The sequence below is a fragment of the Hevea brasiliensis genome, chromosome 14 (genome assembly GCF_030052815.1).
Source record: "Hevea brasiliensis isolate MT/VB/25A 57/8 chromosome 14, ASM3005281v1, whole genome shotgun sequence".
NCBI lineage: Eukaryota > Viridiplantae > Streptophyta > Magnoliopsida > Malpighiales > Euphorbiaceae > Hevea > Hevea brasiliensis.
Window position 1 is genome coordinate 87,510,099 of NC_079506.1, and position 27,205 is coordinate 87,537,303.

At 29.0% G+C, this 27,205-nt stretch overlaps 1 protein-coding gene and 1 pseudogene across 1 annotated transcript; both read right to left on the bottom strand.

Annotated features, from left to right (window-relative positions):
* Positions 1-11,063: 11,063 nt before the first annotated feature.
* LOC110666962 (putative receptor-like protein kinase At3g47110) lies at positions 11,064-14,798 on the bottom strand. Its single transcript, XM_058133701.1, is given in 4 exon segments — positions 11,064-11,338; positions 11,446-11,596; positions 11,599-11,912; positions 12,025-14,798. Coding segments are annotated over 4 exon segments (3,201 nt in total). The 5' UTR covers positions 14,732-14,798; the 3' UTR covers positions 11,064-11,309.
* A 4,868-nt stretch (positions 14,799-19,666) lies between these two features.
* Positions 19,667-23,036, bottom strand: LOC131173068 (putative receptor-like protein kinase At3g47110; annotated as a pseudogene).
* Positions 23,037-27,205: the final 4,169 nt, after the last annotated feature.

Below are 27,205 nucleotides of genomic sequence, written 5' to 3' on the forward strand. Positions count from 1 at the left end.
TTTTATACTGTTAAATAAATCGCTAGGAGTATCACTTTGCTACTGACAATTGAATGACTGCAAGTTTGAGATCTTATACTGGTTACAATTTTACATTTTTTAGAGTTCTTGCCAACTCCAATGGAAGAGAAGCAGAGTCTTGTGCTGACCTAATGCACTAACCAGGAGTTCAGGTAAATCTATCATATTGACTTGTAATAGAGAGTAGATTTCTCTCTTTTTTCGAGAAAAAGCTGGTTTTGCCAAAATAAATATGATGGCCACTGTAATGTGCCAACAAGTTTTTGTTTTTTTTTTTTAAAGGAAGTTTTTATTAAGAAAGAAATTATGGGAAAACTTAACAAACACAATTCTAGCTAAGCCCCGGCCAATAGGCTGCCTTAGTACATCTCACCAAGGTATTGAGATACTAGGTGAAAAAACCTGAAAGAAAACTCAAACGACGTCACAGAAGCTGCAAAACAAAACAAAATTGCAGCAAATAGATGACAGCAATCAAAAACCAAAAGCAGCAACAAAAACAAAACAGAGGACGACAACCAATGCCTAACGTGTAACACCCATCCACAAAACGAGTAATCAAACAAATAAAATAATAAAAAATTAAAACACATAAACAAATAAAAAAGTTATTATATTTCTAGTCAATGGCTCATTTTATATTGCGTGATTAAAAAAATATGAGGATTAATCTGTTAATTTTTAGTCTATATTTTTATATAACTGATCAAAACAAAGGGTCAAATTTTATTTTATAAAGGACACACTTTATTTTTTTTAATTTATTATTAATATTTTATTTTCAGAAAAATAAAAGGGTGTCTCTCTCATCAATGTGTTTTATGTATTTTATGTATATTAGTTTTTTTTTTTAACTTGCATTGCACCTTTTTTTTTTTTTTTTTTACTTCTTGTGTATATCAGTAGTTTAATATTTTCATATACAGTTTTTATTAATTTTTATCAAATATAATATTATTATAATATATTGATATTAATATGATAATATAATAATTTTTCGTTTTTCATTATAAGTGTGTTGTATACGTATTTATTATTTTTAAATTAAATTAATGAAAATAAAAATATATTAATAAAAATAAAAAATTATAAATAAAAAATTTATTATGAAAAAATTATTATTATAATATAATTTTGTAATTGTTAGTGCTTTATAAATATATAAATTTAATTATCTATTATTTTGTTAGTTCTTATATTTTCATTTTAAATTTTTTCAATAATAAAGTATTGAATTTATTAAGATTAATTAGCTTTTAGTATTTTATAATTCTTATAAAATATATATAATTAGCGTGAGAAATTTAAATTTTTTCAATAATATTTAAGAGTTTATACACATAATAATAAAATAAATTTAATTTGGTATAGTTTATATAATGTTGATTTTTTTCCTAATTATTTTTTATTCTTTTTTTTTAATTTTATTTGACAAAATTAATTTTATCATTAATTTATATTTGATATTTAATATTTTAAATCATTTTATATTTTCTTTTGATAGGGAGAAAAACCTTAAAAATAAGATTAATAAATATATTAACACTAATAAATTATTTATAAATAATAAATTAATAACTAAAATTTTATTTTTATATAAAAAAATAAAAAAAGATGCTAATAGAATAAAAAACATTAACATTAGTATATTATTATTTTTAATTAAAATAATTATAGTAAAAAATGTATAGACAATTATTTGATTTATAGTAAAACACTTTATGAAATTAACGTATAACGTATTTTTAAATTAATTTTTTTATAATTATTTTACTACAAGTAAATATTAAATTTCAATAAATCAACTTGTTGAATTTAAATAAATAAAAATTTTATTAAATGATGTAATGTTTGTATTCATATGAAAATTGGACTCTTTTTAAATTAAAATATTAATTTGTGTTTATATTTGAACATAAATTTATTAAATTAAGGTAACAATTTTATATTTAAAGTATGATTCCTAATTCTTTTTATATGTATTCATTATTTGCCAAGTCAGGGTAAGATTACAATATTAAAAAATTAAAAAATATTAATTTTTTTATATATACACATATTAACATTTTTAAATTTTTAATAATGTATCATTTTAAAATAAAAAAAAAAATCAGTATTATAAATTCTAATCATCCTATTAATTATATTAATTTTATAATAGAACTCAAACATAACATATTGTGTTAATTATTAATTTTTAAATAATACATATTTATCTATTTAAATGGTTTTCTCATATATATAATTTATTTTATATGCATAATTACACATTATTTAAAAAATTTTAGATTCATATATTACATACAAATTAAATATTTTTTTATAAATCAACGAATATGAATTTTTTTGTAATGTTTGAAGTAACTTATATATTAATGTCATAATTAAGAATTTTAAAAATATATCTATAATTAAAAAAAATATAAATTTATTTTATATAAAATATTTTGTAAAGAACTTAAAGAAATTAAATTAAAAGAAAATTTTCAAAAACATTAATAAAAGAATTGATATGTTTGGTTGACAAAAATTAATTTCTTTTCTTATTATTTTATGTAAATTCAAATGTAATTGTATTAAAATATTTTTATATAAATAATTATAAGATATAGATAGAAATTTATTATGATTCATTAAAAAAGTAATTCATATAAATAAATAATTTCTTATTTATTTGTAAATAATATTTTTACAATTTTTTTAAAATTATGTGATAATAAAAATTTAATTAAGTAGAATTTAAATACAAGTAGAACTAAAAATTTTAGATTTATATAAACTCTGAAATTATATAGAAAATTAAATTTTGAGTCTTAAGTATTTTAAATTTATATAAATTCTAAAATTAAAATAAATAATAAAAAATATAATTATAAATACTATAAATAATGAAGGGTTATTTGGGCAAAACTAATGTTCTTCTCTCTTCTCACATTTATATATTATACAGATAAAAAAAAACGTATTTTATGTATTTACCTAAAAATATTAAAAAATAGCTAAAAATAAAAAAAAAAAAAAAAAAAAAAGAGAACTCACCCTTTGCTCTCCTTCACTTCAAAACTACCTTATCTATTTGGTGATGTGTGCTTTTGAGCTAAAATTTTTGTAGAGGAATAAAGGATTTCACTAGAGATGGTTGTAGAGGAAATTGAGACAAATTTGAGAGAAATTTGCTTAGTTGATTAGAGAGAAATGAAAAGGTGCTAAAAGAATGAGCCAAGATAGTTCTATTTCATTTCACATGAAAGAGGTAAATAAAAGTAAAAAATTCTCAGTTAGAAAAGTACCGACTGCTATGGTCATTACTTAATAGTTGATAATGGCTGTTATTTTTAAATAATGACCGTAATGGACTTTACATTTATAATTTTAAAATAATTTTTAAATAGTAATAATAATGGTAATGATATGCCAAAAATCTTTTAAATAATGCCGTTAAATAATGTAACGTGATGGATGTTATTTAAAATCATATTGTGAGGTTTTGAGATATAGTTTCAATCAGGGTCAATTATAAAAAAAAAATTAAAATATGTAAATAAATAAATAAAATTAAAAAAAATTAATATAATAAATTTTATAGTGAATAATGCCATAATAATTATTATTAAAAGTGAATATAATTATAAAAATTAAATAATAATATGCAAAATTTTATGATGAAAAATGAGTCATTATATTATTATCTGTATTAGTGATCTTCATAGCCAGTCCTTAGTCCAATTATTTTCAAAATAAAACAGCCCATTGTAAAGAGAGCAGTCAATAAGTCGAAGTGTCATCCCCAACAAAACACGCGAGCGAGCCATAATCGTCATCGTCATCGTATTATTATATTATATTATATATTACTAAAAGAGAACGTAAAAGTAAGTTCTCATCCATTTAAACCTAAATTTGGGCCACCCATAACACACGAAATTATTAGCAACCTAATAGTTTAGTGATTAACTTAATAAAATAATTTTATTTTATTTAAATTTAATTTTTTATATTACTATAATAATTAAATATTATCTTTATTTAGAAGTGTAATAAAAGGTAATAGTAAATTATCCAATGATTTATATCATTGAGTGTCACCTCAAGTTCGATGGTAGATCATTTTTTTTATAGAATTGAGTTAAATACAGTATGTCAATCGGTGATCTCGAGCCTCAAATTTAAGAAAATTATGACTATTATATTCAGCGAGTTCTCATATTTTATTAAAAAAAAAAACTCACAAAATTCTGTTTGCTATAAAACAATATTTTTTAGCAGAATCTGTTTTGGTTATAACTTAATGTTTTAGTTACTCGATATTTTTAAGCCTTAATTTAACTTATTATTTCTATTTTTTTTATTATTAAATAAAAACCACTATCTTATTATATATATATTCAAATTAGTTTTTCACCTTAATTTTAATTTTAATTTTAATAGCTTTTAAATTATTTAATTATTATTTTTCCTTAAAATAATTTTAGAGCAATTTTATTAACAAAGTGTAATTTATTGTTCAAATAATAGTGTTGTGATCATTTTATGCAGCTCATTATTTTTAAAAAAATTTTTGTTTTATTATTAAAATAAAGATTTTCTTTTTAATTCTTACACATGGTATATCTTGGAATTTTTTACATGCTATCCTTTTTTTTTTTTTTCTTCCTTTTCAATTAGTTGAATCTTTTGAACTAGAATGAACGCTTGAGTTCTTTTCAAAAATTTATTTTGGTGTTTTATTTTATTAATTAATTTTTTTAATTCCTATTTATTTTAATTTTAAACCTCTTGGGCATTTCACGTATGAATTCAAATTGTTATTTTAATTTTTTTCAATTATTTAACTTCATTTTATGATAAAATAAATTTTACATTATACAATAAAATCATATTGATAAAATGCCAAGCTGTCATCTCATTACAATTAAAGTATAATAACAACGAATACTACTTTTGCTAACTTCTGATATGGGTAGAATCTTTGATAAATGAACGTGGAAAGGTTATTCGGATAATGTTATTTTTGTGGCTTGAAATTTGGATATATTTTTCATGGACCTGAATTGTGAACCCGACCTGAAAGTTTCGCGTTACGACCCCGATTGGGATAAAAAGTGAAATCTGTGGTGGTAGTGGAGGGCGTGGGCTGATAGGCCTGGGGCCGAAGCCCATCAGTAATTTCCTTGGGGGTGCGGGGGCAACGTTCCCGTGGTATGAACCAGTATAAATATTATAATATTCTACCCTTTGGGGCAGAGTTGTGAGATATTTGAAAAACACGCTGGGGTTAGGGTTTGAGAGTTCTGAGTAATTGTATCTTGCTCTTTTCATCATAGTGGAACTTTTTTCTCTTGTCTTGCCCGTGGACGTAGACCTTACGATTGAACCATGTTAAATCCTGTATTGTTCTTCTTCTCTTTTCTATACTGTATGATTATGCGATTTGTATGTGTGTCTTAGATTTGCGTGCTTATTATAACAAAAAATACAGAGGTAGGCTACAACTGATAGGATTGCTTGGACACTTCAGACAACCACTCCAAGCTCTCAAGAAGAGGGTTAGACCTCCTATGACCACTTTGTTTGTAAGAGAACACAAGTTTAGAGGGCCAAGGGATTTCCCCCACTTGGCATTTTGAAGGTTAAGTTGGAATAGGAGAGGAGAATGTAAGAATAAAGAACTCAGAGAGAATAAATGTAGCCAATATGAGTTCAAAGAATACCTTTAACTGTTATAGTCAATGCTTATATTCTTCTTCTCATCCAATAAAGTAATGCCATGTATTGTAAATTATACAAGCAAGCTTGTAATATTTAGGGTACACTTTGAAATGACATAAAATATCTCTTATAGAGCGCTATCATTATTCTGACTCTTTTGAAATGGCAATTATTGGGAGTCTAACACATGTAAGTTTGATACAACTGCCAAGTTATAAACTTACGGCACATTAATGATGGGCAGTCAACCTGTATTGATTTAGTCAGCTAAATAGCTTATCTGGAGGCATATAGTCGATTGTTCTCTTTATGCTAATGGAGCTTGTTTGATCCTAAGAAGAGTTGCTTGAGGTTTTGGAAAGGAGCCTTACTAATCTAAAATCATCAACAAGAACAGTCATGTACTTGTCAAGCAGAATATTGCTTGGCTTCAAGTCACAATGAATGATTGGTGTTTCACAAAGGTCATGAAGGTAATGCATTGCAGATGACAAATCAATGGCAACATGAAGCCTTTGAAGAAGGTTTAAATTCCTTGACTGACTACTATCATCTTCATTTGGATTCAACCACATTTCTAAACCATGAATGAAGAAGAATTAAGAAGAACCTAAATTGTAATATGAAAGGTTAACTCTAGGAAGATTCCTATGCGCATATAACATTATATTAGTCTTTCCAATTCCAATGTTTACCCAATATAATTTCATATCTACACCTAATGAAATTACATTTATATTAAGAAATTTCATATTCAATAGACAAACACTAATGACGTTATATTAGTATTTCATTTCTAAAGTTTACCAATTAAATTCCACATATAGACCTAATATAATGAAATTCCATATTATATTAAGAAACTTCATATTCAATAGACAGATACTAATAATGATTAGCATTTTTCTATTAATAATAATGTGTTAGCTTTGGTAAGTTAATTTACTTCCCAGGATTCAAATTCTTGAGTCAGGACCTTGGAACTAATCTATTTCCGTCAGAATTACATAGTAGAATGGAATTAGAACATGGAACTGCAATTTCCACTAGAATTGAAGTTGGGGATTCTAATTTTATTTCCATCTCTGTGTGCCAATTAGGTTAGAGATTTTAAAGATGCTTTGTTTCATTGCTGGATTTTACACTATCCAACGAATTTACCTCTTCTTTCCCCCAATGTTGTTTTTTCTGGACTGGATCCCGAAAGTTATGAACTTAAGTCTGCTTTACATAGGCAATGGCCCATGTCTTTATCCAATTTTTTTTACCGCTGTAAAACCCTGTTATTTTTTTTTTCTAGACTGGATCGGATGGGTGTGGACTTGGGTCTCAATCTCATCCCATATTTAAGCTGTTGGTCTTGCTCTCTCTTTAGGCTCCAGCTTGTTTGTGGAAATGGCTAATTCTGATTCAAGCTGGGCCTCCATTTTACGTTCATGTTTTTGTCTCATTCCCCGCCAGACTTGGGACAGCACTACATCCTTGCACTCTTCCATGTGAGATTGAATAGTCTTACTCTCAAATTGGCAATTCATTTCCAAGAGAATTGTTTTTACTTCCGTTTCTAAGGGGAATAAAATTTTTGTTTTCACCAACAACAGAATCATAACAGTTCATGAAATATTTACGCCGATTTGAAAATTTTGCAGGTTCGGAAGAGTGAGCCCTGTATTTTCTGGGAGCCTCCCATGCAATTGATTCTGCGTAACAGATAGCCCAACGATGGATGAGATATTGTAGAGGTTAGAAGGAATTGAACCAACCAGATTATTGGCTCCCACCGGGAACACGGTTAAGCTTGTTATTTCTCCCAATTCATTTGGAATATTTCCTTCTATATGATTATATGTTACAGAGAAACGTTGGAGGGAAGAAAGGTTTCCAACAGAATGTGGGATCTTTCCTGTGAGGCCGTTTGAAAAGAGAAGTGCCACAAGCTTCTTTAAAGAGCCTAGCTCCGCAGGAATTTTCCTACTATGTACCCCTATTTAGAAAGCGATGAATTAATGGAAGGTAAAAGCAAATAAAAGTAAATCCTCCCTTATTGTTCAAATCTCAATTTTTCTTGCATCCAAAGGATTCAAATCTTAATTTTTCTTAAGGAGCGGTAAAAAAGAGGAGTTGAGAATTATGACTAAATTTTATTTAAATAACCCTTAATTCACCTCTTTCCAAACATTAATTTTTTTTTTTATTGTAATCTCTCTTACCCTTTCTTATCCTTCAATTGTTTACCTTTTCCTCACCCCATCCAAACAGATCGTAAGCCATTAGAGGATAAACTTACAATCCTGAGCTCTAAACAAAATTTGATGTTAATTGAAATTTCTCCCCCCAATTGATTATACGACAGGTTGAGAAGTCTTAGACGAAATAGACGGCCAACTTCTTGAGGAATTTCCCCTAAAATTTAATTTGTAAAATGAGTCAAGCTACTTACGAGCTGCTCGATACTCAGTTTGATAAAAGTTTGGCCCGAATTGATTTATTTAGAGTTTGTTTTCTAAACGAACCAAATTTAAACTTATTGATATTCAGTTCGATTTCAACATGAACTAGCTCAAACTCGAGTAAAATCTTAATAAACTAAGCCTAACTCTTCAAAACTCAATTCGGCTTCGTTCGTTTATACTCCTAACTATAATAGTTAATTTAAAAAATTTGTTTAATTAATTATTTTAGAATGCATTAAATTTAATTTTAAATTAATAATGCTAAACATATCTCAACAATCAACACCATATCAATAAAAAAAAAAAATTACAATAGGGTGTATAAAGATGACAAATGTTAATTAAATTACTATATAGAGAACTACGCTTATTTGGCAGAGCGTGTAGACTTGGAATTACAACAGCATGTGAAAAGATTACAAAGGTTAATTAATTCAATCACCAAGGATAAAGCATTTAGACTATGCTTTATTAGCTTGGCGTCTAGAGTTAAAAACATTAATGGTAGTTAGATCATAACTAGGAGATATAAGATAGGCGTAGGTCTGAAAACGACGACGATGCTTTGCAGATATATATAATATAATTGGTCTCGTCAAAAGTTGGTTCGTTGATTGACCATGAAGTCTTCTTTTTTTTTTTTTTCTTTTTTTTTTCAGAAAAGACCATGGAGTCTTTGCCAAAAGCAAAAGGTAAAAGAAATAGTATTGTGAAATCATATAAAATATCTCTGTTATTGTTGCATGCACGTATGAAAACTTCAATAACTTTTACAAAAGTCTACTTTCGTAATATATATGAAAAATCATATCTTATGTAGTGGAGGATGGTGGATATCTTGTTGACCTGTTGTGGCATTTTTTTTATTTACTTGTTTTCAAATCGGAATGTAAGATTTTATAATTTTAAAGACTTTAATATTATTGAATTATATTAAAATAGATATACAAATCTATGATACATCTATATCTTCATGGTATTTCATAAAAGTGAGTTCGTAAAAGAAACAGTAAAATCAAATGGATTTTGATGTTTTGAATTATTGAATTGCTCTTGTGGTTTGTCAACATAAGTTTACACCGGCAGGATCCTTTTGTCTTTTGCGTGATTTTAGATTTGATTAGCGGTTCTCAATAGAATTAGCTTGAAATGGACTTCCACCTCCACCCCAAGTTCTCTATTTCATACAACATAACATAGAAAAGAAGAAAAATAGAAATAGTAAATTTATGTATCTTTTTCCAATTACAGATAAAACATGAGCAAAAATTTCATTATGATAAAAATTTAGTTGCAAGCTTTTAAACTCTTCAAATCCTAATTACCAATAGCTTTTTCAAAATCTTCCAATTTGTTATTATAGGCAAAATTTATAATATTTATATTGGCCCATGCTGCAAGCATGCATTGTCCCCTATACCTTTCAATGAGGTCAATAGTGGGCTAAAATCTCAAACATATTTTACTCGAATCGACCGCTATCATTATATAGCTTACAAAAATATCCAATTCAAAATATACCATAGACTTTTTGGATCGAATTGTAATTCAAACTAATGAAAAAACTTATCTAAATGTAAGTTACATCATGATAGGTTGAAATTCATCACATTTTGACAAGCAAATGAACCAATATAACTGCATGGTGCGACTATGCAAAATCATATAAAGCTAAAAGGTATATAGCTTAAACTAAAGATTACATTGCTATGCTAGAAGATATATGTTTTGGCTAAAAGGTGATTTTAACTATGGGTCTATATACAAAGGCTTATGAGAATTCTTTTGTATGTTTAACAAAAGGACAAATGATTGTACATTTGTAAGCGTGCAACGATGCATTCTCATTTTATAGGTATTTAGGATTCATTTTACACATATTTCGCCCTTGTATATAGTTTATTTATATATTTCTAGCTAGTAACATTTTAGTTTAGTTTAATGATTTAATATTTAATTGTGTTTTTCTTGCATTTTAGGTTGATTTGAAGTTAAAAAAAAGGTGTTAAAAGTATTAATGGGAAGAACAATGTGTACTGATTTAAAAACCATAACAATTAAATACAGAGGAGAATTTCAAGTTTTGAAAGAGTAAAAGATTGCACGACCACTAACATGGTCATGTTTTTTGTTGTGTAAATGCGGAACATATCATTACGTAAGTAGGTGCTTTTGTTTACATAAGTAGTGCTTTTGTTTACACAAGTGGTGTAATCTTCAATTTTGAGGTAGTAGAAGGAGACACTCAAAACATGGGAGAAAGCATAAGTGGTGTTTCTAGGTCGTGTAAAGACATACTACAACACTTACATCACTCTTATGTGAAGATTACATGCTTAGGTTTCTCCAAGTTTAAAGAGTTTTGCTAAAGCACGTCTTTACACGGTCATGTAAATATTTACATGATTGTGATGTTGAACTAGAATGCACAAATTATGCTCTTTTAAATTCTTCTTATACTGCATTTTCTGACCTAATACAAATTGGTAGTATATTAAGCTTCTCTTTCATAATTTTTGCTGCATTTGGAATTTTGGAAAAGTACAAATTGAACTAAATTTCAGAATTAAAAAGATTCTGTTGGGTTTTTTGTTTGAATAAAATTCTACTCCCCTCAATGTACAAGCAATGAATATTATCTATTATTAAATAGTAAACTTTATGATAATATTTAGCTTATGAGATTTTGCTTCTCTCTACGGTTCATATTACTATTTGAAATCTTTTTTTTTTTTATCATTTCAATAGAAAAATATAGCATTTAAATTCTCATATTTAATTATCCTTGTTATAATTTCAAATTTTGTGAAAAATATCATACTCATAGTAGTGGCTTCAGTGGCTTCAAATACTAAATTACTACAAATGGCAATGCTGGCATTATGGACGACTAAGTATATATTATCAAAAACCAACACCAGAATCATCAAAGATGAAGTATGTCAATATAAATTTGTTACATTTATTGATTTACACAATCGGATTTTAGATTTAGCTAAAAAAAAGTATGGAAAAGGCCTCGAAGATAGAACTTGAGGTTTATTTGCCGACGAGAGATGTTCATTCGGCGGAAAAATACCAAAGAGAACACTTGTTCTAGAAATTCAGTGAGGTGCACAAGCCAGGTTAGTGGGGCCTGGATGCAATTGCTTCCTCTGCAAATCAATCCAAACCAAAGTAGTATCTGGGTTATAATTAAGCAAATATGAAGATAGTATATGATTCATCAATCAGAAAGTGTGCTAAAAAATCAAACTCATACCTATTTGTGGTGTACCATTCATCAATCTTAGAGTGTCCTTGCACGAAAGAAAGCCTCTGTTATGATGTTTAGTTTTCTTGTGACATCTCTCATATTCATTCGATCTCCCGGTTGTTCTGCTGAACATGCGAGTCCTATTTTGAGAACTGATACAACAATTTGCATGTTGCTTCCCGGTGATTTCAAATTTTCAACATCGAAATTATTTTCTTCAATTTCTGTTTGACCATCATCACCCTCCTTGCCTTCAACAATTTCTTTTGCTCCCACTTCTCCTGTTGCAATAAGCTTGGGATCCAGAACCTGCATTACTTGTCCTGGTAGCTTAGACCTAACAAAATTGTGAAGATTCAAACCATCTGTAAACACTTCATCAGTTGGTCTCCGTCCAGTGAAAATCTCCAACAAAATTATTCCAAAGCTGTACACGTCTCCATCTTTTGTTGCCTCGCTACCTATTCCATATTCTGCAATGCAAAACAAATCCGGTTCTATTACTTCATGTGTGGGCAACTTCCATTTTCATTAAGCATATGACTAGCGTTGTTATTTAATGAATTGGAGCATAGAAGATTTCACCTGGAGGCATATAACCAATTGTTCCCTTAATCCCGATGGAGCTTGTTTGGCCTTGAGAAGAAGTGTTAGTTGTTTTGGAAAGGAGCCTTGCTAATCCGAAATCACCAACATGAGCAGTCATGTCATTGTCAAGCAGAATGTTGCTTGGCTTCAGGTCACAGTGAATGATTGGCGTTTCACAAAGGTCATGAAGGTAATGCAATGCAAATGACAAATCAATGGCGACACGAAGCCTTTGAAGAAGGTTTAAATTCCTTGACCAATTATTACCATCTTCTTTTGGATGCAACCACATTTCCAAACTTCCATTCGCCATGAAATCAAGCACAAGAGCTTTGAAGTCATTGCCTTTAAAATCAATGCTAGAGCAGTATGTCAAGACCTTCACAAGATTTCGATGCCTGATGTTTCCCAATGCTCTGCACTCAGCAATGAAGCTCTTGGAAGCTTCGTGTTGTTGAAGGTTGAATACCTTCACAGCAACTATCTTTTCACCACGTAGATCAAGACTTCCTTTATATACAGAGCTAAAACTACCTTGTCCAAGTAAGTTCTCTGAAGAAAATCCCTGAGTTGCTTGGAGAAGCTCCTTGTATGAAATTCGAAGAAGCTTATCCAAAATAAAAGGACTGGATGGTGGATTCTTTCTTGATTTTTTTGATTTTCGCCAGTAGAAAACCGTTAAGGATGTTATTGTCATGAAAAGCACAACTGAACTGAAGATTGTTGGAAGAATAATGGCAATAGGAGATTTTTTGTGTTTCTTTTGCTTGGGACATGCCGGTAGTTGCAGTTCTGGGATACCTCCACAAAGATTTTTGTTTCCAACAAGTGAAACTGTCATTATACTGCTGAACACTCCCTTGATTGGTACCTCGCCATCAAGATTATTGAAAGAGAGATTCAGATATTGCAAAAAAGGAAGCTTTTCTATCTCTTTTGGAATCTTTCCTGATAAGTGGTTTTTTGACAGGTCCAATTGTTGGAGACCCCGTAAGGAACCAAGGGAAGAAGGAATGGGTCCTTGGAGAAAGTTGCCCACCATGTAAAGGAATTCTAGACTCAAACATTCACCTATTGACTCAGGAATTTCCCCAGACAGTTTGCTCTCTGAGACATCTAATGCACCAATATTTTTCAGTTGGCCAACTTCTTTGGGTAACGGACCTACCAACGAGTTATATGACAAGTTAAGAACTAGTGATAGAAAGGATAGATGAAGAATTTGTTGGGGTATGATACCAGTCAGGTTATTGTTTCCTAAATCCAGGGTATGCAGATTTTGGCAGTGAGCGATGCTTGATGGTATATTCCCTTTTAATTTGTTTCTTCCTAACCAAAGCTCATACAGTTGGGTTATGTTACCTAGGGATTGAGGGATTTGTCCTGACAACATGTTTGTATGCAAAGACAATATTTGCAGCTTTTGAAGCTTCCCGAAAGAAATGGGAATGCTGCCAGAAAAATGGTTTTCCTCCATGCCTAGTCTATACAAATTGACTAGCTTCCCAATGTCTGCTGGAATTCTACCGGATATTTGGTTTATTCCTAAGCCTAAATCACCAAGGGTAGACATATTTGCTATAGTGCTAGGTAATACACCGCCAAAATTATTATCAGCAAGATATAGTTTTTGGAGATTGCTGCAGTTTAACAAAGATGTTATGAAAGCCAAATCCTGACTTGAATTGTTGCCCAGAAAATTGCGTTCCAAGTTCAGCCGTTGAAGACCATTCAAATCTCCGAGATTGATTGGGACTTGTCCTGTGAATCTGTTGCTAGCTATGTCAAATATTTCAAGCTGAGAAGCATTCGTCAATGAATCGCGAATACTTCCGTGGAATTGGTTCCCGCCGATTTGAAAAATTTGCAGGTTAGGAAGAGTGAGCCCTATATTTGCTGGTAGCCTTCCATGCAATTGATTTTCTGTAAAAGATAGCGCAACGATGGATGAGATGTTGTAGAGGGTAGAAGGAATTGAACCAACCAGATTATTGACTCCCATCCCAAGCTGAGTTAAGCTTGTTATTCGTCCCAATTCATTTGGAATATTTCCTTCCATATGATTATATGTTACAAAGAAACCTTGGAGGGACGAAAGGTTTCCAACAGAATGTGGGATCTTTCCCGTAAGGTTGTTTGAACCGAGGAGAAGTGCCACGAGCTTCTTTAAAGAACCAAGCTCCGCAGGAATTTCCCCCACTAAGCGGTTAATGGCCAAACTGATAACCCTGAGCTCTGAACAAAAGCTGATGTTGATTGGAATTTGTCCTCCCAGTGTGTTGTTCTTCAGGTAGAAATGTCTTAGGCGAAACAGACGGCCAACTTCTTGGGGAATTTCCCCATAAAATTTGTTGTCACTAAGGTTGAGAACCCTTAAGAAGGTGAGGTTCCCTGTATATGAAGATATGGTCCCCGATAAGCTCAGCCCATGCAGGTTTAAAGACACTACTCTGTGGTGTTTTAGGCCACAAATAACCCCTTGCCATTGACAGAAGTTGACAGAATCGTTCCATGAGCTCAAGATTCCAAATGGATCACTGACTATCTTGGCTTTGAACTCCAAAAGCGAAATACGATCAGTCACATTTCCCATACTATTGCTGAGACAGATTTCAGGTTGCAAGCTGAGTATGCTCATAGAAAATAAGAAAATGAGATGAAAATGAAGGACTGAAGGCCACGGTGCTACCAAGTAACGTGCCATCTTAATTTGTTGCCTGGAAGTGGAGCACACAGATATGAAATAACAAGTGTTGTTGGACGAGTAATTGTGGTGTATGTATGTGTATGGAAGTGATGGTCAGATTTTTGTTGCTGATGGGGTACAATGGTCTCATTGCTAGGTACAATATATAGCATGAGCACAGCTTTATAGATAGAAGTGTCATTCAATCAACAAAATATGATATCTTAACGTGGTGGGACTACGCTTAATTGGCAGAGCGTGCAGACATGGAATTACACAGGATGTGGAAAGATTACAAAGTTTAATTAATTTAATCACTACAGACAAAGCGTTTAGACTACGCTTAGGTTGGCATCTAGACTTAAAAACATCAATAAGTAGTTCATTGACCATCGTCCAAAAACGACAATTATGGTTTTGGTAATTGATCTTGTCAAAGGTTAATTCGTTGATTGACGTGGTCTTATCTAAAAGCAAATTGTAACGTGTGAATGCTTCAACTATTGCAGCATCATGCACATACGAAAACTTCAGTAACTTTTACACAAGTCAGATCTTATTTAGAGGATATATATATATATATATATATATATATATATATATATATATATATATATATATATATATGTGAGTAATACATAAATTTTTTTTATAATATGTAATTATATTTTTAATATTTATAAAAATTAGTTATCATTTAAAAGTAAATAAATTTCTGTATTCAAATCTAAATTTGATTATAATTCTTAAAATTTAAATTCATTTCAAACTCAATTAAAATTTAACGTTAACTATCTGAATTCGTTTTAAACTTAATTATTATTATCTGAAAAATATTTAAATTTATTTAATTTTATATTTTTTAATTAATAATTTACATAAAAAATAATTTTTTATTAACAATTTTTATTTTAAAATTTTAATAATTCTATAAAATATTTAAATTTTATTTTATTTAAAATAAAATAAATAAAATTTATAAATATTATTATAATATATATATATTATATATTTAATTAAATATTTATGTAAACGAATTTAAACTTCTATTACTCTATATATAAAATTCAAACAAACTATAAGTATTATTTTTCAAATTTAAACCCATTTCAAACCTGGCTATTCAAACTAGTCTTACTAGGATCCAATCAGATCGGCTATTAAAAACATAAAAGATAAAAACTTTGCTAGTTTTGTTAATTATAATCTTGCATGTGATCATGATACACAATTTTAATTTGTAGTGCTAGCTATGTTGGCTTACACTAGTGCCTTGTAAAGAATACAATTAATTGTCTGTTAATTAATAAAGGACAAATTTCAAAAGCATATGATTTAGAATTATAGCATTTGGAAAGTCCAAATTAATGAAAAGATAAGCTCAATAAAACACCTTTGTGAGGTGGAGATTATATCATAATCTTTGTCGGAAAATTTTCCATTAGAATAGAAATATATACATATATATAGCATGAATGATATATGGTGGGTTTCCTGCTTTTATTTTTTATTTTTTTTTATTTTTTTTAATTTATAAGATTTAAACTCTTATATTTTATATGACACTTTGTTTAAATATATACTTATACTACTAGCTAAAATAATTTATATTACTTTAAATTTATGGCATGCTATTATTTCATTATTTTTTAAATGCAAACAGTATCGATTAATAAAATTAATTCACTTTTAACTAAAATCAATGTCCATTATTAAAGTAAAAAAGGCTAGGTATCTCACCTTCCATTGCTAATCTATCGATTTCTATTTGTTGCAATAAGTCTCTCGTTAGAGAATTAACAACGTTCCGATTGCTAATAATAATGAACAATATTTTTTCATTTCTAACTAAAGTAATTATATATATATATATATATATATATATATATATATATATATATATATATATATATATATAGAAAGAAAGATAAAAAAAAATAATACTTTGATATTTATAACCGATTTAGCAATAGATTTTCATCATTAATTACAATCAATTAATAATTCCTTTACAAATTTAATATTATAAAGTTTTAATTTTAATATTATAAACTGATTTATAAATTTTAACTAATACATAAATTGTCACTAATAGTTATTATAGATACATTACAATGAGAGTAAAAAGTATTATTTAAAAAAAATTATGGTGAAGAAATGAATAGAGGAAAAATTATATTAACGAAAAAAAAAAGAAAAAGATCAATGATAAAAGTGAAGAAAATATGAAATTAAAATTATATTAATATATAGTGATTTTCTTTTAAGATTTTCCACATGGATAAAGTTTTTAAGAGTTAAATTGATTAGTTTTAAAACTGTAGAAAATAAGTTATAGGTTTAATTAAATTTTAAAGATTAAATTATAGTTAGTCTAAATATTAAAATGATGATTGGACATTAAGGATGATTCTCTTCTTAATAATGTTATTTAATAAAATTTAAACATTATAAATATTTTAATGTAAATCTTAAACCTTTATAGATTATTGAATATATATTAATTAGTTCAAGACATAAATTTGACCTTAATTTTGTATTTATTATGTTTAAATAAATTAATAATTATCCATTCATGATTTACTTAGCATTACTGTTAAAATTATTACTAAGAAAAATATATATATTTTTTAAATATATTACTTAGAAAATATTAAAAATAATTTAATATTAAATTTGATAAGTTTTAATTATATGAGTAATAAAATAACAAAAATAACTTTTTTCATATTATTTATTTAATATTATTTAAAATGATGCTTTATTTCTGACAAACAGTTTTGGTGACTAATTTTTACCATCAGTCCCTCAACTTTTGAAGTTATTACTCTTCCATCCTCCATTTTCAGTTTATTACTATAAATTCTTTTAACTTTGGGATTTATTATACTTCAGTCTCTTAATTTTTGAAGTTATTACACGTCCATCCTCTCTCTTCAATTTATTACTATAAAATCTTTCAACTTTAAAATTTATTATATTTTAGTCTCTCATGCCAGAGAACCCTCTTATCTCTTGCCAACTTTACATGTGGCAGTGCCACATTGTAAAATAAAAGAAAAAAAAATTCTCACATATAAAATTCATGTCACCCTCTCTCCTTACACGCTATCTCTCTTTCGACTCTCTATTTAATCCTCTTAGTGCTCTTTTTTATCATTTTCCCTCTCTGTCCTTTTATCTTGATGAAAAATAAAAGTAACTCACTCTCTGCTCCATCTCTTTTCAAACTGAAAAGAAAATCCCTAAAATAATTTTTTAGGGTTCCTTTTCTAGTCAATTACAGGTAAAGAGAATTCTTTATTTGTTTGTTATCCTTTAACATGATTTTCTATTGCTTTTCAAATTTGTTGCTGAAAATACCCAATTAGAAAAATAATAGGAAAGTATGTTGGAAGACTAACAAACAAATAAGGATTTCTTTTTACTTGTAATAAACTAGAAATGAACCCTAAATAATTGTTGTTAAGATTTTCCTTTTTAGTTTGAAAAGTTGAGGGATTGTATGGTAATAAAATGAAGACCGAGGATGAAAGCGTAACATCTTTAAAAGTTAAGGGACTAAGGTGTAATAAATTTTAAAATTAATAGATTTTATGATAACAAATTAAAAATAGACAATAAAAATATAATAATTTCAAAAATTAAGGGACGGATAATAAAAATGAGCTCAATTTTATCCTCCAACCACAATTCCAAATGGGGCTCTCAATTGATTGTGGCTTCGCCATTGTCTCGAAGGCACCACCACCAACCCAACGAACTCACGTCGTCTTTTCCTCTCTAGTTTTTTTCTGAATTGACCTGAGGGGTACAGATTAGATGAACAGAAATAGTTTTAATTTAATTTTTTTTTGTTATTTTTTTATTTTAAGAAATTTGATTTATTTTGCTTTTTAATTAGTGAAAAAAAATTGATAGAACTAAATCTAATGTTTTTTTAATTAATTATTATTAGATCTGAAATCAAAATTAAAAATAGAAAATATTTAAAAAAATTACATTTGAAATGAGTCTAAGATAAGCTCAAGATAAAGTTCAAATTGATAAATCGAATCAAATAAATTCAATTCAGTTTAATTTTTTTTTTGTTTTCTCCCTAATTTACTTCATTTCAATTTTTTCTACTATAAAGTTTGGCTTATTTGATTTCTCTTTCAAACCGAATCTATCGATACTCACCCATAGTATAGAAATAGGTCTTCCATTTTTCTCTACATTAGACCTGGCCAAAAGATTGGCTTAGAATCGGAATTGGAACAATTCAATCCAAAATTGAGACCAATTAAAATCAAATTGAACAAAAACATCTTTGAATTACATCAAAATTAGCTGGTTTGATTCCATGCAAAACTGAATTAAAAAAAAAAAGATAAAAAAAATTTTAAAAATATCAAACTGAATCAAAATCTTTGGGGAGTCCTGCGATTTGACTTCCCCAAAACTTTGAATCAACGTTTGACCGCTCTAGCATCTTCTTTTTCAAGGATAAGCCTGAGAGAACGTAGACTTGGGTGTCAATCTCCCATTTTTGAGATACTGGGCTTACACTCTCTTTAGGCTCCAGCTTTTATGTCAAAATGGCCAACGTTGATTTTAGCTGGGCCTCTATTCTTTTGCCCATGTTTTTGCCACATTCCCACCTGATGTGAAGCGCCACATTCCCACATTATCCCATGTGAGATGAAATAATCCTACCGTCAAGCTAGTAATTCATTTCCAGGAAATTTGTTTTCACTTCCTTTTCTAAAGGGAATGAAATTTTTGTTTTCACCAACAACATAATCACAAACAAAAGAAATTTAGTTATTGATTTGCACATTCTGATTTTAAATTTAGTTGAAAGAAACGATTAGAAAACGGTTCACGAGGTAGAATTTGAGGTTTGTCTGCTGAAGATTGATGTTCATAGAATATTTATTGTTGAAATTGAGTGAGAACCAAAAGTTCAGGTTAGTGGGGGCCTAGATGCTTGAATGCCACCGCATATTCCTCTGCAATATCCAAATGATCAAAGCAGTCTTTGGGCTAAGCAAATATGAAGATAGGATAGGATTCATCAATCAGAATGTGTGTTAAAAAAAAAAAAAAAAAAAAAAAAACTCATACCCAATGGTGGTTTACGATTTGTCGTTCTCTATGAGTCCTTGCACGAAGGAAAGCCTCTGAGATAATGTTTAATTCTCTTGTGACATCGATCATATTCATTCGATCTACTGGTAGTTCTGCCGAGCATGCAACTCCTATTTTGAGGACTGATACAACACATTTTTGCACATTGCTTCCTTGTAATTTCATATTTTCCATATTGACATTATTTTCTCGGATTTCTGTTTGACCATCATCACTCTCATTGTCTTCAACAAATTCTTCTGCTCCCACTTCTCCCGTTGTAATAAGCTTGGGATCGAGAACCTGCATTACTTGTCCCGGTAGCTTAGACCTAACAAAGATGCGGAGATTCAAACCATCTCTGAACACTTCATCAATTGGTCTCCGTCCAGTGAATATCTCCAACAAAATTATTCCAAAGCTATACACATCCCCATATGTTATTGGCTAGCCACCTATTCCATATTCTGCAAGGCAAACATATCCAATTCTATTCTTATTATATACTTGACCAGTGTGGATATTTGATAAATAAAAGCATGGGGGATTTTACCTGGAGGCTTATAGCCGATTGTTCCCCTTATCCCAATGGAGCTTGTTTGCTCTTGAGAAGAGTTGCTTGAGGTTTTGGAAAGAAGCCTTGCTAATCCGAATCTCCAACATGAGCAGTCATGTCATTGTCAAGCAGAATATTGCTTGGCTTCAGGTCGCAGTGAATGATTGGAGTTTCACAAAGGTCATGAAGGTAATGCAATGCAGATGACAAATCAATGGCAACCCGAAGAATTTGAAGAAGGTTTAAATTCCTTGGCTGGCTACTACCATCTTCATTTGGATGCAACCACATTTCTAAACTTCCATTCACCATGAAATCAAGCACAAGAGCTTTGAAGTCATTGCCTTTAAAATCAATGCTTGAGCAGTATGTCAAGATCTTCACCAGATTTCGGTGCCTGATGTTCCGAAATGCTCTGCACTCAGCAATGAAGCTCTTGGATGCTCCATGTTGTTGAAGGTTGAGTACCTTCACAGCAACTATCCTTTCACCATGTAGATCAAGACTTCCTCTATATACAGAGCCAAAACTACCTTGTCCAATTAAGTTTTCTGAAGAGAATCCCTGAGTTGCTTGGTGAAGCTCCTTATAGGAAATTCGAAGGAGCTTATCCAAACTAAAAGGACTGGATGATGGATTCTTTCTTGATTTTCCAGCACAAAACCCTTAAAGATGTTATCACCATGAAAAGGACAATTGAACTGATGATTGTTGCAAGGATAATGGCAATAGGAGACTTTTTGTGTTTCTTTCGCTTGATGAGGCATGCTGGTAGCTGCAATTCTGGGATACCTCCACAAAGATTTTTTGTTTCCAACAAGTGAAGCTGCCGTTAAATTGCTGAACACTCCCTTGGTTGGTACCTCACCCTCAAGATTATTGAAAGAGAGATTCAGATATTTCAAAAAAGGAAGCTTTTCTATCTCTTTTGGAATCTTTCCTGATAAGTTGTTTCTTGACAGGTCTAAGAATTGGAGACCCCGTAAGGAAGCAAGGGATGAAGGAATGGGCCCTTGGAGAAAGTTACCCTGCATGTAAAGGATTCCTAGACTCAAACATTCCCTATTGTTCCAGGAATTTCCCAGACAGTTTGTTTTCTGAGACATCTAATGCACCGATATTTTTTAGGTGGCCAACCTCTCGAGGCAACGAACCTTCCAATGAGTTATATGACAAGTTAAGAATTAGGGATAGAAATGACAGGCCAAGAATTTGAGGGGGTACGATGCCAGTCGGGTTATTTTTTCCTAAATCCAGAGTTTGCAGATTTTGGCATTGAGCGATACTTGATGGTATATTCCCTTCTAATTTGTTTCTTCCCAACCAAAGCTTATAGAGCTGGGTAATGTTACTGAGGGATGGAGTGATTTGCCCTGACGACATGTTTGTATGCAAATTCAATGATTGCAGCTTTGAAGCTTCCCAAAGAAATGGGAATGTTGCCAGAGAAAAGGTTTTGTTCCATGCCTAATCCATACAGATTGACAAGATTCCCAATGTCTACTGGAATTCTACCGAACATTTGGTTTGTTCCTGAAGTTACATCGACAAGGGTAGACATATTTACTATAGTGCTAGGTAATACACCACCAAAATTATTTTCAGCAAGATATAGATTTTCGAGATTGCTGCAGTTTGACAAAGATGTAAAGAAAGCCAAATTCTTACTTGAATTATTGCCCAGAAAATTGTGTTCCAAGTTCAGAAATTGGAGACCGTTCAAATCTCCCACATTGATTGGTACTTGTCCTCTGAAACTGTTGTAAGAGATGTCAAGTATTTCATGCTGCATAGAAGCATTTGTCAACGAAATTGGAATGCTTCCATGGAAATTGTTTCCGCCGATTTCAAAAATTTGCAGGTTAGGAAGAGTAAGCCCTATATTTGCTGGGAGCCTTCCATGCAATTGATTCTGTGGAACAGAGAGCTCAGCGATGGATGAGATATTGTTGAGGTTAGACGGAATTGAACCAACCAGATTATTGGGTCCCATCGCGAGCACGATTAAGCTTGTTATTTGCCCCAATTCATTTGGAATATTTCCTTCTATATGATTAAATGACACAGAGAAACGTTCAAGGGACGAAAGGTTTCCAACAGTATGTGGGATCTTTCCCGTGAGGTTGTTTGAAGTGAGGAAAAGTGTCACAAGCTTCTTTGAAGACCCTAGCTCAGCAGGAATTTTCCCCGCTAAGCCATTAAAGGCCAAACTCATAATCCTGAGCTCTGAACAAAAGGTGATGTTGATTGGAATTTCTCTTCCCAATGTGTTGTCCGACAGGTTGAGATACCTTAGACGAAACAGACGGCCAACTTCTTGGGGAATTTCCCCATAAAATCTGTTGTCAGCAAGGTTGAGGAACCCTAAGAAGGTGAGGTTCCCTGTATATGGAGAAGTGGTCCCTGACAAGCTCAGCCCCTGCAGGTTTAGAGACGTAACTCTACGGTGTTTCGAACCACAAGTAACCCCTTGCCATTTGCAGAAGTGGAAAGAATCGTTCCATGAGCTCAAAATTCCACGTGGATGGACTATCTTGGCTCTGAACTCCAAAAGTGAAATACGATCATTCTCATTTCCCATGCTATAACTGAGATAAATCTCAGGTTGCAAGCTGAGTATGCTCATAGAAAATAAGAAAATGAGATGAACACGAAGGATTGATAGCCCAGGTGCTACTAAGTTGGCCGGACGTGCCATCTCATATAATTTGTTGCCTGGAGGTGACACACAGATTAAATAACCAGTGTTGTTGGACGAGAAACCTATATACTTAAGGATTTTTTTTTGCATAATACGAAGCTATATATTTAATAAATAGTCTTTTATATTTTGAATCAATAATAAATTAAATAATAAATAAAATTTAGATAAAAAAAATTACTTGGAGCAATATGTTGTGCTTACGTGCAATTCTTTTTGACAATTAATTGCAAATTTAAAATTTTTTTTATTAGCAAATTTAAGCATTTTAGAAGTTCAATTAAGAAAATAAAAATTTGAAGGATTTTTTATGGAAAAAATTTGAACGATTTTTACACCAAATAAATTTAAATAAAGTTGGGGACATTTTGTATAATCATATTTGAAATATTTGATAGAATAATATTTTTAAATTGAAACTTGAGCGTCACGATTATACACCAATGGAATTGTTCTTGGTTTCCTGTAGCTCGGTTTATTTTATGATAAAAATTATTTTTATGGAAATTGCTTTTTAAAAATATATTTTTTATAAAAATATTTTTCATTATTTAGTTACAATATTAAACTAATAATATATATTTATGTCATTCATGCATAAATAATTTTACATTTTAATAAGATTGTCAAAGTTTGAAAAATGATGACTTCCTCCTCTGAAAAAAGAAAGTCAATTTTTCTTAAAAATAAATTTATTTTCCTTTTGATTAAAAAAATATTTTTTATTGATTAATTTTTTGTGTGTATCAATTACATGAAATTAATAAAAATATTTCTAAATAACAAAACAAAAGGAGAATTTAAAAGGTAACATTTAATTTACAATTAAAAGGCAAGTAATGCCTGTAGAAATAAATGTCATAAAAGTTATGCTAATTACATGCTTATAAATAAGTGTCGTAAAAGTCATGCATAAGGAATGGTATAGAAGATGGAGCAAAGGATAGAGTTAAGTCATTGTTCAGATTAGAAATTAATTGAAATGTCTAATAATCAAAGAAAATAATGTTAAAAAATGTATTTATTTAAAATTAGAAATTGATTGAAATATCTAATAATCAAAGAAAAATAAAGTCAGAAAACATGTTAACTTAATTAATATATACCAAAGAATTTGGGGATATCATTCCAGGGTTAATTACAATCATTATTAGGTAAATATTATATGTGGTCACTCAACTCTATAAATATTATCATAAAAGTCACTGATTTATAATTTTTTTTATAAAAGTCATTGAACTTTTATTCAATTTCATAAAAATTATTGTGACAAAAAATTTAAATGTTTTCAAGTTAACCTGCTAATTTGGCAATTATTTCATTAAATTATCTCATATGAAATTATCTATTTCATAAAATTACCCCATGTCAAGGTATATAAATTTGATATTAAAATTTTATAAATTTTTATTCAAAACATAAATTCAAATCCATGATAATTTCAAATACACACCCTTAGGAATATATAGGAAGTCTTCAACGGATTAAGATTGAGATGAATTGATTGAAAACCACAAGTCATTGTCTTTATCTCTGAAAATGGACAAAGGTATATAGAGTGCTAAAGCCACTAAAATCGATGCTATGGTCTTCACGGCCATGCTTGTCTTGATAGAAACAGTCGGCCATTGTTATGTCTTTATATACACTTATTTTTATGAACCCTATGGAAAGTGATACTCCCAAACTTTATATTCATTTGGTGTGTAGTGAAAAGCTTGGATTGAATTGAGATTAAGAGTGATAATAGGTAGAATATCCATGAAAATTACTCTATTTAAATTTAAATTTGATTAATATTTTAAATATTTAAATCTGTTCTCAATCCAATTAGAGAATATTATAAACTGAACTCATATCAAACCTAAATATTATTACTTGAATAATACTTGAATCTGCTTAGATTTACATATTTTAATTAATAACCTATACAAAAAGTATTTTTACTTATAATTTATATTTTAAAATTTTAATTATTCTATAACATCTTTAAATTTATTTATTTAATATATAAAATTATAAAAAAGTTTAAGAGTATAAAAATATATATTTTATATTTAATTAATTTTTTATATAAAGGAGTTGTACAACTAGTACTCAATACATAAAACTCACACTCAACTTGAACATAATACGAGTATTATTTTTTAAATATAAATTCATTTCAAACCCAAATATATACCGTACAAACTCATTCTAAAAGAGTTTTATTAGATTGGTTATTCAAAAATATCCGATATGTTCTCATTCAGAAAGGAATTGTAGCAGCCCATAGACTTAGAATTTCATTTAAATTTGAAATTCAAATTTAAGTTCTATATGACTACGATTTTGCACCTAATTTCTACGATCTACCAAGCTCTTGAATGTTAGGAACCATTTAGAAAAACGTTTGTGGAATATATACACTAAATCTTCAATGAATTGAGAGAGATAAATTATTGAAAAGAATAAGTCATATCACTATCTTTTATCTTTGCGAAATGGACAAAGAAAAATAGAATAGAGTGTTGAAACCATTAAAATCTATTCCTTGGTTTTCACGGCCATGTTTGTCTTGATAGTAGTAGTCAACTATTATTATTATTATTATTATTATTATTATTATTATTATTATACTTTTTGTCATTTTTGTGAATTCTTTGGTAAGTGATGCTCCCAAACATTATATTCATTGGTGGTTATAAATGTTTTTGAGTAAATATATAAATTGGAAATTATTCAATGTATATATAATTTATTAATTGAGTGATACACTATAAAATAATTACATATAATATATAACCCTTTAATTAGGAATATGTCCTTAAAGAATATTTTTTAAAATATGCTCTGATCACTTTTCTTTATAAATAGGATAAGATAAGGATGGAAAGGGGTTCATCTCTTTCTGACCTACTCTCTCTCTCTTAGCTATATTCTATTATGCTATTACCCATCTAATTTGGGCGTTGGAAGGTTCTCACCAGGACCAACCTAGTGGACATTTGACAATTTTTCTTTTACTATGGATCCCTTATAGTTGAGACGATAAAAGTGAGATCATATTAGTGAAGTAATTGTTTTAGGTTTTATCATTGAGTTACTCAATCCAAAATTTCTTTAATTGTATGTCGTATGTTTTTTTACCTTAATTATGAAGGAGAGAAAAAAAAAAGATGTCAATCTTAAAATGAGAAAGTGAGAGAAAAGAGTGCAAAAAATAAGAATGAGTGAATAAAGAGCAAAGAATGTGAAGTGATATAGAAGAAATCTAAGCACCCAGATAAAATATACATGAAAATTATTTCATCTGAATTCAAATATATTCTAAATTAAATTGGATTAAAATGTATCATAAATTTTTCGTCTCAAATTAAACTCAATTAAAATTTATCATAAATTATCTGAATTTATTATTATTATTCAAATAATATTCGAATTCATTTAATTTTATATAATTTAATTATAATTTTAAAAATATATTTTTTATTTATAATTTATATTTTAATTTTATAAAATATTTAAATCTTTTTTAAATATAATATATAAAAATTATAAATATTATTATAAAAATATATTTTTTATATTCAAGGTTAACGAATACACAACACATGATATTTTTTTATAAATAAAAAAAATCCTAAAATCCAAATGCATTAATTAATTTTTAATATAAAATATATTAATTTAATAAAACACATTAATTTATTAACATATTAAAATATTATTAAAAATATTCTATAATATTAATTAATTAAAATATAAAATATAATATTTTACAAAATTTATATATTATATTTAATAAATTAATATGTTTTAATAAAAATATATTTTTAATATATTAATTAATTTTTAATTTTTTTAATATTTTAAGATATATTAATTAATTAATATAAAAATTTTTAAAATTATATATATATATATATATAATTAAATCATAAATGCATATAACCAGCATAAATAACATTAAAAAAAATAATCAAAATAAAAGGGCGCATTGTAAAGCGAGTAGTCAATAAGTTCTGTCAGCAAAACACGCAAGGCATTATATTTATATAATTTCACAAAATGACTAATTCTTTTAAAAACTATAATTTATTTTAATATATTTTTTATTTTTATATATTTCTAAATTTTATCT